Source organism: Oncorhynchus kisutch, linkage group LG12, assembly GCF_002021735.2.
Source record: "Oncorhynchus kisutch isolate 150728-3 linkage group LG12, Okis_V2, whole genome shotgun sequence".
NCBI lineage: Eukaryota > Metazoa > Chordata > Actinopteri > Salmoniformes > Salmonidae > Oncorhynchus > Oncorhynchus kisutch.
Window position 1 is genome coordinate 28,002,437 of NC_034185.2, and position 18,926 is coordinate 28,021,362.

General features: G+C 41.8%; 2 protein-coding genes across 2 annotated transcripts; one reads left to right on the forward strand and one right to left on the reverse strand.

Annotated features, from left to right (window-relative positions):
* Positions 1-542: 542 nt before the first annotated feature.
* LOC109900275 (POU domain, class 3, transcription factor 2-like) lies at positions 543-5,091 on the forward strand. Its single transcript, XM_020495967.2, has one exon. The coding sequence runs from the start codon at positions 654-656 to the stop codon at positions 1,782-1,784; it is 1,131 nt and encodes a 376-aa protein (XP_020351556.1). The 5' UTR covers positions 543-653; the 3' UTR covers positions 1,785-5,091.
* Positions 5,092-6,747: 1,656 nt separating this feature from the next.
* LOC109900276 (failed axon connections homolog) lies at positions 6,748-18,376 on the reverse strand. The gene is made up of 6 exons (XM_020495968.2): positions 17,852-18,376; positions 15,589-15,724; positions 15,196-15,392; positions 14,713-14,930; positions 14,227-14,343; positions 6,748-11,846 (listed from the first exon to the last, which is right to left on the reverse strand). Exons 1-6 carry the CDS (start codon positions 18,109-18,111, stop codon positions 11,560-11,562), a joined length of 1,215 nt encoding a protein of 404 aa, XP_020351557.1. The 5' UTR covers positions 18,112-18,376; the 3' UTR covers positions 6,748-11,559.
* Between the last annotated feature and the right edge of the window lie 550 nt (positions 18,377-18,926).

An 18,926-nucleotide genomic window follows, 5' to 3' on the forward strand; every position in this document is an offset into this window, starting at 1 on the left:
AAGATTATACTGTTTGGTGAATAGGTCTAGGCTATATTTATGCCAGGTCGCAGTTGTAAATGAGAACTTGTTCTCAGCTAGCCTACCTAGTTAAATAAAGGTGAAATAAATGTAAAAATATTTGAGCAAAAAATTATAAACATTTGCACAAATGATATAGCCCATGGTTCTTATTAATTTTTACGCATTCAGTTTGTGGATGTTTCTCACAAAAAAAATATTAATAGCCTACTTATTCAGGATACATTACATTAATCGAACATACTAATAAAAGTTTATCCGAAGGTAAAGTTTAATGACTCGTTTTTTCCACTGAGATAAGAGCATATCCAGTGTTTCTCAGTCAACCCCAGCTTTTCACTCTGCCTTGTAGTTTGCAGCAGGACTGCCAGTATTGTTGGGGCGAGTGATAGGGGCTTCTATAGAACCTCCCGTGACCAATGAGCGTGGTGCTGTCAGGGGTAACCACATCTGTCAACCGTTCTTGGCCAATAAAGAGCGGAGCGAGGCGGACCTCAGGTGCGCGCCTCTGCGTCCCCTTGGCACGGCGCCAGGGAGAACGAGAGAGAATCCTAGCTGCCCCGTGGCGGAAAAGAGTAACTGTCAAAGGCAGCTTCTTTAACAAGAGAGCTATCACTTCGGCTCCGAGAGTTATGGCGACCGCAGCGTCCAACCACTACAGCGTCCTGACTACCCCCAGCAGCGCGCCGCCGCCGCACTCGGAGTCCGGGAGCATGCAGCAGGCAGCGGCGTACAGGGACGCGCACACCCTGCTCCAGAACGACTACACGCTACCCGGCAGCGGTCATCCCCTCAGCCACGCGCACCAGTGGATAACGGCTCTGTCGCACGGGGACGGGGCTCCGTGGCCGTCGAGTCCCCTCGGAGAGCAGGACGTGAAGCCAATTCTACAGAGCGACCGGGAGGAGCAGCAGAATTCGGCTAGTCTACAGCAACAGCAGCAGCAGCGACATCCTCACCTAGCGCACCAGGCGCATCACGACGCCAGGGCATGGCGAACGAGCACGGCCACCACGCACATCCCCGGTATGGCGACGTCTGACGGCCAGAGCCTGGTGTATTCCCAGTCTGGGTTCGGCCTGGGGGGAGCAGAGCAGATGCACCACCACTCCTTGCGGGACGAAGACCACCACAGCCACAGCCCGCACCAGAGCGAGCATGGAGGTGGGGGCCAGTCGTCTCTCTCGCACCACCAGCACGGGGGACACCCCGACCACTCGGACGAGGACACGCCAACTTCAGACGACCTGGAGCAGTTTGCCAAGCAGTTCAAGCAGCGGCGCATCAAACTGGGCTTTACCCAAGCTGACGTGGGGCTAGCGCTCGGGACCCTGTATGGAAATGTATTTTCCCAGACCACTATCTGCAGGTTCGAGGCGCTTCAACTAAGCTTCAAAAACATGTGTAAACTCAAACCACTGCTTAACAAGTGGCTGGAGGAGGCGGATTCCACCTCTGGGAGCCCCACCAGCCTAGATAAGATCGCGGCACAGGGGAGGAAGAGGAAAAAGAGAACCTCCATCGAGGTGGGCGTCAAGGGGGCTTTGGAGAGCCATTTTCTCAAAAGTCCGAAACCCGGCGGCGCAGAGATCACCTCCATAGCGGACAGCCTGCAGCTGGAGAAAGAAGTTGTGAGGGTTTGGTTTTGTAACAGACGGCAGAAAGAGAAGAGGATGACGCCCATTGGAGGACAGTTACCTGGAACTGAGGACATGTATGGGGACACACCACCTCACCACGGCGCTCAAACCCCTGTACAATGATCTGAAACCCGTTATAGTAAACACACGGATCCCTAAAGGATATGAATGACCTTTATGTTTCTCTGCCGGGCCAGTTAGCATTGGACTGTCGCCAGTGCTAATTTTGGACCTATGGAACACAGTGGGAATACCGAGTGTTGGAACTAAAGCACTACACCCCAGACACAGCGAGAGCTATGTGGAGTTTTCATGCAGTGGAGATGCTACGCGCAATAACGGCTACATGGACCGTGTTTGGTGTGTGTGCTAACCAAAAAAAGGTTAAATATCATTGACATCAAATCGATGTTATGGCCAAGACAGTATAGGCTGTGTGCACGAGCCTACCCGCGGGAAACAGGCATACAAGTTGCAGCCGACAGTCGGTAAATAAACGCCATCTTTCAGTCATAACAAAAGCAACAGGGGTTTAACACGGTCGAAGCTCAATACACCTGCTGAACCATTTAATACTAGCCAGTGCCATCACCAGCGTATTATTATTTAACCTATTCGTATTGTTATTATCAATGTATTATTATTATGTTTCTACCACAAAGGCAAAGCATATACCATGGTTATACTGTGTATTTCCAGAGTCATAAGGCAGGCATACATGGGAAAAGGGACATGGGATATATTGAGATGTATTTTGAGATGTATTTAATCAATAAATCAATATGATCAATATTTAATCAAGTTAATTTTAATCAAACATTTGTCATAATTAGTTTCAGTTTGACTAACTAGCTTATATTTGAATTGCAGTTGGTTAATGACCATCAAAAATAGTAAACACAGTAGATAATACACTGTCAACAACATATTTACCAAGGGACAATATCTCAGTTATATATGTGGTCAGATTGTATCCAAATAATCTAAACCCATTTTCTTCATAAACATTAAACTGTCATATAATAGGCCTAAATAATAATCATAATAACAATAACAATAATAATACAGTAATAATAATTGTGGCTTTTGTATGCCTTGGCAAGGCACACACCACGGGGTCAAAATAACCATGAAAATGAATTCATTGTATTTTCCCTTGACACTTCGTGACGTGTCCATCATCGTGTACATTTGACCGTTCTGCGCGACTTTTTACAGTAGGCTATGTGTTGTATTAGTACATTTATTTATGTGTTTCCAAAATGCTGTGACCAGAAAGACCGAGACTGTAAAGACCCATACCATATCACTGAAGCCTGCCATTTGCCTTCGTTTCGTAAGAAGAAAATAACGGAATATATATGTACCAGCTCTGTCTTCAGTGGCTCTAATTAATCTATACAATGATTAATTCACTAAGAAGAATTATTCGTGGGATGTAATTTTATTTGTTTTTGTATGGCTTTGTATGTTTGTTTGTTTGTTGAATTTCCTCTCGTAGACCAGTGCCAAAGCACAAACACGTGCACTTGCTCTTGTGCCACTCAACTTGTGATATGTAGGCTATCTGACAGCATGCAGGGTCGGGGTCAACTTTGGCAATTCCTGGACTAAATTCAAAACCAATGACAATAGTCCAAATGTGTAAGCTATTTCTAGAACTTGGATTTGAATTTCAATGGTGTCAGGAGGAGGCTGATTCGGGATTTGAAATTGAAAGACAGAAAATTGAATTAAATTCATGGGAAATTCTCCACATAGGCTCCTGACAAAAAAATGGATTACATTGGTATAGCAAATCTATACCCCCCCCCCCCCCCCACACACACACACACGCACACACAGTCAAACTAGTCTAATATTTCACTGATAATACATAATAATACATAATAAAATGTTACATAAAATAAGCCTACGACACAAGTAGGCCTTGAATTAGTGAAAAGGCTCCCTAGGAAAATACTAATTGAGTAGGCCCACACATTGAATACAAAGAATTGGTGGAATTCCATTTAATTAAATTGTATTTCCTGTCATTCACATTCAAATGTAAATATATTTTCTTGACAATTCAAATTCAAACTCAAAAGGTTGGATTGGATGTGAGTTCATACGTATTCTGAATTGACCCCGATCCTGTGACTGATCAAAAGAAGGGGAAAATAAAATAAAAATTGCACAATTTCTATATTATGCTTTTTGTCATTAAAATGTATTTGTTTTTTATAATCCTTTTGTATTCTGTTCATATTATTTGAGCCTGACGAATGGATCACGGCTGTCACGCACAACGCTGTCGCAACAGGCTTGAGCGCACGAACCTGCGTTATAATTATGGATTTTATCAATCTGTCTTAGTTGCTTGCACAAAATGTCCTTCAGCGGTTTCCGATAACTGTATATTACCGCTGATTTGCACAGATATTGTCTTGGGAAAAGAAATCGTGTCGTTACAGAAGTAGCCTGTTAATAATATTTATACAAAAAATGATATTGTTATCGTTATTTCTGTGTCCACTATTGGAGTCACCGTTTTCTACATGTTGCAAAGGTGTAGGCCTACAAAATAAAACAATTGCGACAGTTATAAAAACAATTAGCTTTTAGACGTCTTTATGGAGAATATACGATTACAGTGTTTCTAAAAAGACCCACATTTCTTACCTGAAATGCAATAAAATCGCAAAAAAACGATATGCTATTACAGGTTATTATGTGTAGACAAACGCACCAAACTTTGTGACCAGGACTCAACACACGGTCAGATAGCGTACCCTAAACTAGCAGTCATGTTTGAACATATAGGCCCAGTACTAATAATTTCTCAAATTCAGTCAATAAAAAAAATAAAAACATTCTCGACCACCAATACATGAATGCGCTATTGAATAAATATTTAAACTGGTAAATTATCACTTTTGGTACCTTTCGCTTTCAAAATGCCAATGACATCTTTTTTGGAAAAGGAGAAAGACATTATAAGTGGCTATAGACAGGCTTACCGGGAACATCGGTGGGATTGTAATATTTGGGCCTATAAATTAAAGCTAATTCCAAATTTTGAGAATGTATGAACAGAAAATTATTATGTTGTGATGTAGGAAAGTTATTGGTTGTATAGGAGTGTTTATCGTCGAAAACATTCATGATATCTGTATAATAGCTTACCATTTCTGCTTCAGGGTGTCCTGTCCTTTTGCAGTCTATGTGGTCCTACTGCCTCGGAGGAAAACACGGTGGGGTGCTGCTCCGTCAACCTCTGTAACAGCCTCAGAGTGCCATCTAGTGGACTGTACTGTGTATCGCTTCAGGTTTGGCTTGTGGTTCAAACAGCCTATTGCTGCTGTTTTTATCACTGAGCACTTACATCTCTGTAAGAGATGATCTCATCTTCTGGCTCACTCTCCTTTTTATATCCTTGTAATAATCTAATACAAAGTCATCTGCAGTCGAAGAAACCCTGTATCGAACTGAGAGAGAGAGAGAGAGAGAGAGAGAGAGAGAGAGAGAGAGAGAGAGAGAGAGAAAGAGAGACTGCCCTCAGCGAGGATAAACAGATCCTTGATATTGGCAATAGGACATATATGTCAGTTTGCAGGGATCTCTACACTAAAGTTACAGTAAGGGCAATGCAGCCTCATGTCTTCACACACAGCATAGTTCATTATGAAATGTAAGAAATATACAGTATTTCAGTTGTGCAGAATATGGCCATACTGTTTGTATGCATGCGTTCACAAGAAAGAGAGTGAAAAGAGAAGTGTGCGTGTGTGTTTAAAGGAAATAGACAGAAAGGGAAATTAAAAATTAAAAAAGAGAGAAAACACCATTTGTGTGTGTGGGAGAGAGAGGGGGAATGAGAGAGCGAGAGTGTGTGTGTAAACCCAGCTCTCTGGAGGACCCTGCTGCCTCGATTCTGTCCTATCAGCAGGCGACCATCTGCCCTGCTCCCGGCCCTCAAGCTCTTACAGGCACTCTCTGCATTATTCATGTCATTACACACACACACACACACACACACACACACACACACACACACACACACACACACACACACACACACACACACACACACACACACACACACACACACACACACACACACACACACACACACACACACACAGAGTCCTCTGCCGCCGGCTCCAGCACTGTAGTCTGCCATCTCTGACTCACCAGAGCTTTATAATAATAGGATGCTGCTCCAGTGCCATTGTCTGAACTGGATTTCCCATTTCAAAACAGAGTGAGGCAAGACATGAGAGAGGAGAGCTACCCACTGTCTGTGTGGAGAGACCCTTAACGGATTTCAATCACAATACGGCCACAGACTGAAAATGAGCCAAAGTCCTCCAAATCGTATTCTTTAGCTCTTATTCTCTGTCTTTACCTTTCTGTTTGTTTGTCTGTCTCTCTTTCTTTACCTTTCTCCCTGTCTATCTCGGGCTTTCCCATCATCCCCCAGTCTTTCCCCACTCTGTTTTAGACCCCTCTCTCATGCACCCCCCTCTCCTCACACATACATACACAAAGAAATGGGCAACAAGGCTAATCCTCTCATATTGTTGGCTTGGCTTAGGATTGTCTTAGCACACTAAGAGGGACACTGAGACAGATGTGCGGGTGATAACACAAATTGATATACTCATAGTATATCACAGTAAGTGATGATAAGATATGTCTAGGGGACCTATGGAGTTGTATGACGTTGAGCCCTAGATGCAGAACTAAGAGAGAGAGAGAGAGAGAGAGAGAGAGAGAGAGAGAGAGAGAGAGAGAGAGAGAGAGAGAGAGAGGGGCAAAGAGAGACAGAGAGAGACCAACAGAGAGAGAGAGAGAGACAGAGAGGGACAGAGAGAGAGAGACAGAGAGAGAGAGGGACAGAGATCTCTGTCTATCATGCAGAGGTAAAACACAATAGAAACAAAAACACAAAAACTAAAACACAGGTAACCACAGTAAAATAAAATAAAAACAGGTAAAACACAATAGGAAACAAAACACAGGTTACCCCCCAAAAAAACAATAATACAAAATTAAAAACAGGTCAAATCCAATGCCATTTTCTTTTCAAAATCACGCATGGTAAAATGAACACAGCTATATTTAATGAAATATTAGGAGTAATTCTTTTTCATACAGCCACTCATCTCTAGTGGTAATACATTCATAGGAAGTTCTTATCTATTATGTTACAGAGTTTTTCTTTTAGCTCATATACACATTTTCTTTTTTTTGCTCACCTATATCCAGTATACACTATGAGAGTCCACACATGTTTCAGCACGCACAACACAGACTGACTATGTAATATGGCTCTAGTAGTCTAATAGCACAGATCTCAACAAGGAAGTGAAACAATAGGACTGAACTCTGACCCCTGACCTTTGCTATCTGTAACGGAGTGAAACAAAGTTGGCCACAGACACTGATCTAAGGTCAGTTTTGCATGGCCCTCATGGTTAAGGTATAGATTAGAGGAGGGACAGCTGATCCAAGATATGTGACCATGGGCAACTTCTATCTAGTATCCTAAAGAGGACCCTGGAAAGCCTATGTCAATGGTAACGTTCCACTTGGCACAAAGCTAAGCGATGAGGTATGGTAGGATGAGGATGACACAATCGATTTTTGGTTTGTTTTGAGAATAGATGTGTACTAGATAAGGGACATCATTAAGCATGCCCATTGGTAGTAGGGAACGTCTACTGGAACAAATCATAATCATCAAACATTATTTTAACATGTCACGATTCCACGGTTGAAATTGAGATTACATCATAGTTTTGACAAACCAATGGCAACCCAGTTCCAGTAGAATAAGACAACTGCACACAACATAGACGTACAACGACACACAACTCGTTACCGTGTTCAAATAGGAGAGAATCTGAACAAAAAACCTAATTGGCAGTATTAGAACAAACGTACAAAAATATATAAGAAAATAAATAGCTACATTACATTAGTGCAAAAATAATGCCTCATAACATCCCATCCCCTCCATAAATACACAAAACAAATAGAAAACAAATAAATAGAAAATAAATAATGTAGACTACATATAAATACATAAATAATATGCTGGCACTGGCTTAAGCGGCCAACACCAAGGCTGTGTCTCTCCCCTGGCTCTTATAAGTGAAGGCAAGAAACATGCAGACAGGGTATAGGGAGTGACACAGACAGTGACAGACTGGTATACATCATCTATACACAAAGGCTTGTGTATCACTGTGTAAATTCACACCATGGTACCCCATATGGAGGCGGACTCTGTTTTGTACTCAGATGTGGCGACACTTTCATTGTGCAGGAGAATTAAAGTTGCAATAAGGTTTGTAGAGGATCTTAATCATCATCAGCATCACCATCGTTACCATTACAATCAGTATTATCATCTTTGCATTACTAACCGCTCCTCCCTCCTTAGAGAACCCAATCTAGCCACACTACTTCACGACTATTCTCTGCTGCCATTAGTTGAGAGCCCTGCCAAGTTGAGATCCCTGTAATGTCTAATGTGGCCATGTGTATCTATCAGTATCTGTATATGTACATGTATCTGTGTTTGTTACTGTATCTATCTGTAACTGTGGCTGTATATGTATCTATCAGTATCTGTATATGTACATGTATCTGTGTTTGTTACTGTATGTATCTGTAACTGTGGCTGTATCTATCAGTATCTGTATATGTACATGTATCTGTGTTTGTTACTGTATGTATCTGTAACTGTATCTATCAGTATCTGTATATGTACATGTATCTGTGTTTGTTACTGTATGTATCTGTAACTGTGGCTGTATCTATCAGTATCTGTATATGTACATGTATCTGTGTTTGTTACTGTATGTATCTGTAACTGTGGCTGTATCTATCAGTATCTGTATATGTACATGTATCTGTGTTTGTTACTGTATGTATCTGTAACTGTGGCTGTATCTATCAGTATCTGTATATGTACATGTATCTGTGTTTGTTACTGTATGTATCTGTAACTGTGGCTGTATCTATCAGTATCTGTATATGTACATGTATCTGTGTTTGTTACTGTATGTATCTGTAACTGTGGCTGTATCTATCAGTATCTGTATATGTACATGTATCTGTGTTTGTTACTGTATGTATCTGTAACTGTGGCTGTATCTATCAGTATCTGTATATGTACATGTATCTGTGTTTGTTACTGTATGTATCTGTAACTGTGGCTGTATCTATCAGTATCTGTATATGTACATGTATCTGTGTTTGTTACTGTATGTATCTGTAACTGTGGCTGTATCTATCAGTATCTGTATATGTACATGTATCTGTGTTTGTTACTGTATGTATCTGTAACTGTGGCTGTATCTATCAGTATCTGTATATGTACATGTATCTGTGTTTGTTACTGTATGTATCTGTAACTGTGGCTGTATCTATCAGTATCTGTATATGTACATGTATCTGTGTTTGTTACTGTATGTATCTGTAACTGTGGCTGTATATGTATCTATCAGTATCTGTATCTGTGTCTATATTTGTATTTGTATCAGTATCTGTGTCTGTCTCTATGTTTGTGGCTGTATCTGTATCTATCAGTATGTGTATCTGTGTCTATATCTTTAATCTGTGTCCGTATCTGTATCTGTGTCTTTGTCTATATATGTATCTGTGTCTGTGTCTATATTTGTGTCTGTCTCTGTGTTTGTATCTGTATCTATCAGTATCTGTGTCTGTGTCTATATCTTTAATCTGTGTCTATATATGTATCTGTGTCTATCAGTATCTGTGTCTATATATGTATCTGTGTCTATCAGTATCTGTGTCTATATTTGTATCTGTGTCCTTATCTGTGTCTGTGTCTATATATGTATCTGTGTCCGTAACTATCTGTATCTGTAACCGTGTCTATATCTGTGTACGTATCTGTAACTGTGTCTATATCTGTATCTATATCTGTGTACGTATCTGTAACTGTGTCTATATCTGTATCTGTGTCTATATCTGTATCTGTGTCCGTATCTGTAACTGTGTCTATATCTGTATCTGTGTACGTATCTGTAACTGTGTCTATATCTGTATCTGTGTACGTATCTGTAACTGTGTCTATATCTGTATCTGTGTCCGTATCTGTAACTGTGTCTATATCTGTATCTGTGTCTCTGTCTATATCTGTGTCTTTGTCTACATATGTATCTGTAACTATGTGTATCTATATATGTATCTGTGTCTATATATGTACACTACTCTGCACGCTCAGCTGTGAACACCCAGCCTGAATGCCTGTATGTTGTACGCCTCGAAATCAACACATGACGTACGATGACTCTACGCCCCACACACACCACTCACACACACACACACACACCAGAAATAGGCTAATTAGAATAGACTGTTTCACTGTTCCACACAGCCTACTATTAAGTAAGACTAGCAACCAAAACTGTGGATTATAGTAGTGGTTTCATACTTAGCACAGAGTGAATTGATGCTTAAAGCAACAATGACCATTCTCTTCCTTCTATTTCTAGATAAGATTCCTTCTTAAAGTGGGGTGGACAGACCAGCTATATGTGATGAAAACTGAGATGCTGAGCAAAAGCCTAAGTGTTCTTTTCATCTATTGCATCTTTGTGCTCTTTCTCTGGCCTGAGGTACACACATATGCACAGACACACTGCATCACAGTAAACATTAAGACAGGCCAGCGTAGAAACGTAGATAACAGATAACCAGCAAGATAAAGTGTGATTTTCATTGGCACCTATCAGCCATGCAACTCCATGTCTATCTAGTCTATTTCTACATGATTGTTACATCCGCCCTCAATGGCTAAAAGTACACACAACTAAGGATCTCCAGTAGTTTCCTCTCCTCCTCTTCTTTTCTTCATCTACTATGAAAGAATTGGACAAGTGGAAGAAGAATTGGACATGTAGGCATCCACCATATTGCTTTCACCTATCCAATGTTTTCAGATCTGTGCAGATTATAGAGAGGAGATGAGGAAAGGAAGCCACTTTAGACTTTTGAGATGTCCCCAATCTACAGTATCTGCAACTCCTCCATAACATCAGACTATTCTAAAAAGGATTGAGGAAATATTCAATGGCCTGACTGCAGATGAAAAGTGTCAGTTGGGGGTCACCAGGTAGTTTGGTCATATTTAACAAGCACTGAGATGTTGTATGGGAGAACCACATATTTGCATTATATGACATTGGGATCATATATGTAATTAGCAGGCTATCTATACTATATATACTCATATTAAATCAGATTTGGGATCTGATTACATATTTATATGGAACTGCACTCATCTGCATGTTGTCTGAACAGTGTCTGACATATCAATATAATATCAATAGAATGATTCATATTTTGCAAGGACGCAAGTCACGGGGTCAGTACGTCAAACACACAATGCATCTCAAATTGGGGGACACAGGTAACACACACCACGTTGTTGCCGTGGTAACAACAACTCGACAATGCAAAACTGGGCAACAGGCGTTGATGTCACCCAGGTAGAGGAGTTTCACAGCGATGGCGTCATTAACTCCTGATCTTTCTTTTTCTCAACTCTTTTCTCCATCGGTTTATCTTTACCTCTTTCTATCACTCTTTGGCTGTTTTTCTCTCTATTCCTATTTTACTCAGTTTTTTTCTCTACTTCTCTATCTCTATTCCTTTATCTATATTCAGGCTTTCATTTCCTGCAGTCCATTGTGTGTGTAGAATCTCTGAATCCATCACTCATTAACACAAACAACAGCCTCTGGCAACAGAAATGCACCCCAGTAGTTATTCCCTGCTCAACAGGTACAGGGCGGTGTGTTTGGGGGGAGGGGGGGGGGGGGGCACGAGACCCATCCAGGCGGTGTGTGTGTGTCTTGTGTGTGTCATAGGGCAGTCAACACTTGAGCTGCTCCATCTCAGAGCACTCTGTGTCCATGTCCGAGTCGCAGAGCGAGTGGCCCGTGAGGTCACTGTCTGGTGAGATTGTGTGTGTTTGAGGAGGGCTGGCCTCGTCCTGGAAGGTGTCTGTACGGGAGTAGAGCCCCAGGTCCTGGAGTTTGGACGGGGAGTCGTCGTCCTCTGTGGTGTCATCGTAACAGAAATCCTCCAGATCAACGAACCACTCGGGCCAGAAGCGCCGGCGTATCCTCTCACAGTAAATGGCCAGGTTAATCAGCTCGCCTGGAGCGGATAGGGTGGGTCAAAGGTCAACACAAAGGCAAAGGTCAACAAGCTCAGCTGAGAATGGGTCAAAATGTGGTGTGTTATATTCAATAAAGATGGAGTCTATTCCAGTCTGATTGCTGTCAAGGTTTCTTCCTCAGTTTTTTTCCAGTTTAAAAAAAAACATTTGACAATTTGTTATTTTGTGTTTCCACATCACCGCACAAACAACACAAAAACAAAACGTCCACTACACAACACATTCCCCAAGGTGATCAACATATGATTTCCAAATTTCCTTAAACACTTCTGTTTAATTTTTTTTTTTTTATAATATACAAAATCCAACGTTATGTAGCTAGATTGTTCAGTCCACTTTGTTATTGAGGGTAAATATGAGGCCTTCCAATTGATGGTTCCACTTTTTTGCAGCAATTAGACATAGATCACAAAACTTTCTCTGATATTGATCATCAATATTTACATTTCCTAACCGACATAATCGTAGAGATAGATGGATATACATTCAGACACAATGAAATGATAGAACATACATTATCCCAAAATGGTATCACTTTATCAGAAGACCACAGCATAGGTAATAGGGTTCCTTTGTGCTATTTCCATATCCAACAGAGATGTGACATTTCTGGGTGCATTGTATTCATTATGGCAGGAGTGTAGTAAGTCCTATGAATTATCTTAAATTGCAGTAGTTTATGTCTTAGGTTGTAGGAGCAGGTTTTAGCATGTGCACATATCTGTGACCAAGGGTTCTCCTCAATTTCATCCTTTAGGTATAGAGTTTCAAATCAACCCTTCACATAACTTGGCAAATCAACTTCTTTGGCATATGAGCTTCTTTCAGTATTTAGTCTATTCTAGATGCCTTAGGTACATCCAGATTCTGTTGACACAATTGAATACGATTTCAGAATACGATTTATTCTGTAAGAAGTTAAAGAAATCGGCCTTGGATAATCCAAATCGGTCTTGTAGTTGATTGAAAGACAGTAGAGATCCATCATAATACACAGGTTCAAAATGCATGATGCCACTTTGGAACCAGGACTTAAAGGTGTTGTCATTAAACACAGGAGGTTGCTCCAAATAAAGGCGCCTGGCAATATTGGGTCTTTGAATGGAGAATCATTGGATTGTCCGTTTTTTTCTTGGACCCGAAGTAGTGAATATATTTTAGATCCTTAAGGTATTACATTTATGGCTTTGATACTCCTCCATGCACAGGATAGTCTGCTGTCCATTGTTAAGTGAACGCAGCCCAGTAATGCATTTTCATATGAGGTAGTCCAAGACCTCCAGCTGCATAGGGTAAGTGTAAAACAGTCAATTTGACTCTTGACGTCTTTCCATTTTAAATAAAGTTGGAGAGCAGGCCATGTATTTTATTTAAAAAGTTGGATGGAATTGAAAATGGCAGGACCTGAAATACATCAACCTTGGTAATATATTCATTTTGGATTATGTTGACCCTACCTAACATAGAAATGGAGAGAGATCTCAGTCTCTGAACATTGGACTCAATCTTATCTAGTAAAATAAAATATTTGATTTTATATGCCTCCTCCTGATTGCATGGTATCAGTACACCTAGGTATGTCATATGCATCTTTGTTCATTTTAAAATGTACTTTCTAAGCTTGAGAAATCATACTTTGAAATGGGCATTAATTCAATTGTCTCCCAATTCACTTTGAATCCTAATACAGCACCACATGTGTCTAACAGAAGTCAAATAAATGACAGAGAATGTTGTGGTTTAGATAAATAAAGTAAAATGTAATCTACATACAATGATATCACCTGTTGATCTCCACCAATCTCTATTCCCCCGGATTGAGCCATGAGTTCAAATTCATGCTAGGGGTTCTGTGGCTAAAGAAAATAAATAACTAGACAAGGGTCATCCCTGTCACGCTGCTTTGGGGGATTTGTACAATAGCTCAATCCAGGAGATAAATACCGGACCAAAACTAAACACTTTAAAGACAGGCACCAAATATGCCCATCCCACCCTATCTAATGCTTTTTCAGCATCTAATGATACTGACACTTTTGGAGCGTTCAAGTTTTTAGTATGACGGATTATATTGAAAAAATGGCAGAGATTGTTTGATCTGAGTGAATCAACTTTTGTATTACTGTTTGTATGCGGAAAGCCAATACTTTAGCAATGATTTTGTAATCCACATTCAAGAGGAATATTGGGCGGTAAGATCTGCATGACAATGGTTACTTTATCTTTCTTTTTAAGTAGTGTGATTTCCCTCACTGTTGCCCTAACTTGCTATTTATTTATTTTTTGGAACCCATGTAGGCCGTTTCTGGGGAGTAATGTTAACCATGACACGCAATGTGGCTTGTTGGTGAAACTCACCTTTGATGAGTTGCTCTGGCCTTGTGCCCGGCAGGGTCCACATGGCAGGGGCTAGATGGCTGAACACAGTGGCATCCACCATAGACAGCTTAGGACCCATCAGGTACTTCTTATCACCTACCCAGAAAAACACCAAGAATCAGGGGGCGAGAAGAATGTTGTATGGAAACAAGGGACATGGGGGTAAAAATTTTACTAGAAATTAGTCCTCATGGTGTAGTATCCTACTTTCTCCAGAAGAGGACAGAATTGTACAATGTATCTTGTTATAAAAAGGATGCTCCTTTAAGCACTTGAAACTGGCCATAGTACTGTAAACTCAAGTAAGTCAATTAAACCACAATGGAACCTACAGCTGGCCTTAGCCCTAGTTATGAGATTTACAAGGCTTGTAAGGCTGCAGACTGTACCTTGTGAAATGAGTTGGGAATGATGATCTGTAGGATTATGATTTTAATGATTATCTACAGTATACCCTCACCCTACCGAGTAGGGTGGCCAGCGTCCGCATGTCCTTCTCCATTAGAGCGTAGACCTCCTCCCTGGTAAATCGTCCAATCCCGTGGCCGTACATCTCCCTCTTCACGATGCTGCCAGTCAGGCGACTCAGGATCCACTTGAGTAGGTCACTCAGTGGCCCACTCACTGCCAGCATCTTCTGGGTCTCCTCCAGGTTGTCCACCCACTGACAGTACGCTATGGTCCTGTCATCACACACAGACGTGATGCTCGTTAGGTCAACAGTATCTCAAATCCATACGCTGATAAAGTGTGGTCCCGATGGCACAGTTGGTTGGAGCATGGAGTTTGCAACACCAGGGTTGTGAGTTTCAAGGGACAGATGTAATGGTTTGCGACCCAATCACATTCACTAGTTTATCATCCTATCCCTCAGTATCAAATAAATTAGGTCTCCCAACAGAGCAGCATCTAGTGGATGTCTTGCTGTAGTGTCAGGAAGTGTCTCACCAGTAGAAGTGTTCCTCCACCATCTTGGTTACAGCCTGGGACACAGCCTTCTCCGGGGGACTGAGGTTCTTGTTGAGGCTCACGCCCAGCTTCTCCTCCAGGAAGTCGATGATAAACTCTGTACCAGACACCTGCTCCTGGTTGTACTCTATCCATGGCATCTTCCCCTGGGGAGACAGCTTCCCATCAAAGTAGTTCTGCATGACAGAGGGAGAGAGAGAAAGAAAAGAGGAAGAAGGAATTTCAATGGTCAGTTACTCTTCAATAGAAAATGACACAATGTTAGTTACATCAAATAATTCAACTACGCACCAACCCAAACATCACTCTCTCTTTCTCTGTCTCTCTCCCCCTCCCCATCTCTCTCTCTCACACACAAACACACACACACACCTGGTAGGGCAGGTCCACCATGCGCAGGTAGGTCTCTATCTTGAGGCAGAAGGGGGAGAGAGATGGGACACCACTCTTTGGCCTGGAGAACTGGTGGAGGATGATGGTATCTTTAGAGTTCAGCTCCTGTTCTTTCCTATGAACCAGCCAGAGCAATGCAGTTTGAGGTCCACATTCTAATCACTCATTCTTATACATTTTATTGAAAGCAACTTACGGTTAGTGCATATATTCATTAAATATGTGTGCAGGCCTCCCGAGTGGCGCAGCGGTCAAAGGCACTACATCACAGGGCTAGAGGTGACACTACAGTCCCGGGTTCGATCCCAGGATGTGTCGCTACTGCGACACCCATGAGGCAACTGGCCCAGCGTCGTCTGGGTTAGGGGAGGGTTTGGCCAGCTGGGATGTCCTTGTCCCATCGCGCAACTCCTTGTGGCAGGCCGGGCGCATACATGCTGACTTTGGTCGCCAGCTGTATGGTGTTTCCTACGACACATTGGTGCGGCTGGCTTCCGGTTTAAGCGAACAGTGTCTCAAGAAGCAGTGCGGCTTGGCGGGTCGTGTTTTGGAGGACACATGGCTCTCGAACTTCACCTCTCCCGAGTCCATACGGGAGATAGTTCAAGACTGCAACTACCAATTGGAAATCAAAAAATAAATGTGTGGGAATCAAACCCTCAACTCCGAAGTAGCAAGGCCATCCTCATTTTAAATTAGTGCAAATGATGTCCCAATTCAAACACACTGTACATTATTTTAAAATCTCTGGATATGTGGATCCCCTACTAGGCTATAGTGCACCCATGACACTTCCACACTTTTACATATATCTGTAGTCGATTATAGGCTAATGATCAAATTGTACTTTGAAAATAATCAAGGAAATGTTCTTAGATCTTACACAACAATCTCAGGTGCTACAGTAGATCCCGTTTTACAGCTATATATCATAGAGCGCTTTGCACAATACCCATGCTGAAACTTTCCTCGGGCAAGGGCGCCATTGCCACCGGGGAACTACAATGTCAAAACGAGTAGTACACAACCAAGTGAAATATTGCAATACATTATCATGGGTACTGTAGCTGAGCCTATTACACGTTCGTACTGACCAACATAGTCACAAATAGGGGCCTTATTAAATGAAAAAAGTTTCAAGGGAGTTGTTTACAGGTAGCCTACTACTCTGAAGGCGCTGAAACACGAGGACCGCATGTTCTGAAATACTGAGGAGCTGTCCATTTAGCAGTGGTGCTGAAATGCCCACAAACATCAAAAAACAAACGTATTGATCCAGTTATCTATAGAATGCAAAGCACTTCGGTGTAATGACATATAGGGAATGTAAATGAGACAGTAACTACTTAGAAATCGATTTAAAATGGGTCTCTAAGATAGAGTACAGGCGGAGCAAAAAATAAGAGCTATGAGAAAACACACACAGTGCTAGCCACATGTCAAATAATAATAATAATTTAAAAAATATATTTAAAAAACAAGACAGTCACAATCAAAATGCCCTTCTGTGTATACAACAAGCTTTAGGCCACAATGATTCCTATTGGTGTAGTGTGAAGTCAATTCAACTCGAATCCCGCATCCATCTCTGTAAGAGTGTGTTTATCTAGCTGAGTTGGCCATGGGGTTATCGTTGCAGGTAACCCGAGATGTTTTCTAAAGGACCGCAGCGACCAAACTCAATTCCCCCAGACATTATTTCAGCTAAAATCTAGGGATTCTACTGCGAAGCTGCAGTTTTCGGTCACAGATGGTCAATTCCTGTTAGCTAATACATATCCGGGCCTGGCTTTTAGCTGTATACTTCTCTCAAGTGCGAGGTTAGTAAAGGTCATTCTATCACAACCGCAATGTTTTTCTATACTGCAAGACTCGACTCGACAGAAAACGAGAAGACATGTTTGGCTTGGGTACAGCCATCTAGCCAATATCACATACCCGGTCACCCATGCCCTTGAGAAATCGTAAATAAATAAAAGAGTCAACCTTTGCAGCAATGAAAATTATCTTATTGTATTTACACACAAATATCTCAAATACCAGGCTTCACGCTACATATGAACAAATCAATGGATGGTTTTAATTTGACATCTAGTCCTAATAGCCACAATCACTGGAATACGAAGAGGCATAACATTTGCGTGATTCATTGGTTAATTTATTTTCTTTCCATAACGCGACAAACAAGGAATCTCCTTCAAGCGGTACGGGCCGTTAGGCTGCATTCATTTTGGAAGCCTACCTGATGGCGAGCAGCTCGTGCAGTAGATAGGCAGCGGCGGCAAGCAGAGCGCCCCCGGTCAGATAGAGCGTTTTCCGCCACCACGAGTCAGACCCAAGGAGCGGCATGATCCCCCCGTAGTCCTGCAGAGGGTAGGCGATGATGTACCCATACAACGAGAGCTGCTCATTGGAGCCGCACAAGCCGAAGGAGAAGCTCTGGTTCCGTCCAAGATCAACCACAAACGATCGCGTCCAGGCGAACCCGACGCGCCAGTACATTCTCTCTCTCAGTGGCCTTTTTCTGCCTTGCTTTGGCCGGTTTTGGCTTCATCAACGGAGGCTTCATGCGTGCAAAGGGGTCGTTGCGATGCGGGATGCAAGGAAGAAAGGGATAGGGGCCATCTCGCCTGGCGGTTGTCCCGTCCCCGCTGCGGGGTCGGTATCCTCCGCAGCCGATCGTCGCCGCTCTCTCACTCTGCCGCGGATAAGTGACGTCACGATAGCTGTACCTTTGAAACTCTGTTTTTGCGATCAGTTGGACAATAGCATAGGCTCCTCAATTTCCTGGCATCTTCAATGTAGGCCAATTGCATAGGCTACTTAAAAAAAAAAAAAACGTTCCATAATCTTTATAATATACATGTTTGCTTTGCAGCTTTGGTAACACTAATACTCTACATTAACTCTCCTTTGCACTACATATCGCACTAAAGTCATATAGGCCTAACTATTGTATGGTGGTGTAGCCTATGACTTTTATTTGTTGCAAGATGATCAGTAGTTCTAGAAACTTTTAGACCATTACAAAATTAAATCCAGGCAACACTAGAATGTAGGGCTATACGTGGTAGCCTATACAACTGAGTTAGCCTCGTATCGTAGGCCTAAAAGCATCCTGAAGTCTCGCGAGTTTATAGTCTGTTTCGCTTTACAGATGAATGAATATATTTATTTTTGGATTATGTCTGTATTGTTTTGCATTACTTCACTTTTGGAGCTAGAAACACAAGCATTACGCTGCACCCACGATAATATTTGCAAATATGTGTACCGACAAATAAACATTGATTTTAATATTTTGAGTGAAGTGAAGC

Coding starts and splice junctions, on each gene's coding strand:
- LOC109900275 (XM_020495967.2), top strand. CDS start 654: ATGGCGACCGCAGCGTCCAACCACTACAGCGTCCTGACTACCCCCAGC.
- LOC109900276 (XM_020495968.2), bottom strand. CDS start 18,111: ATGTACTGGCGCGTCGGGTTCGCCTGGACGCGATCGTTTGTGGTTGAT. Junction 15,725..17,851: donor CACGAGCTGCTCGCCATCAG/GTAGGCTTCCAA, acceptor GCTGGTTCATAG/GAAAGAACAGGAGCTGAACT. Junction 14,344..14,712: donor GACGCTGGCCACCCTACTCG/GTAGGGTGAGGG, acceptor TTTTCTGGGTAG/GTGATAAGAAGTACCTGATG.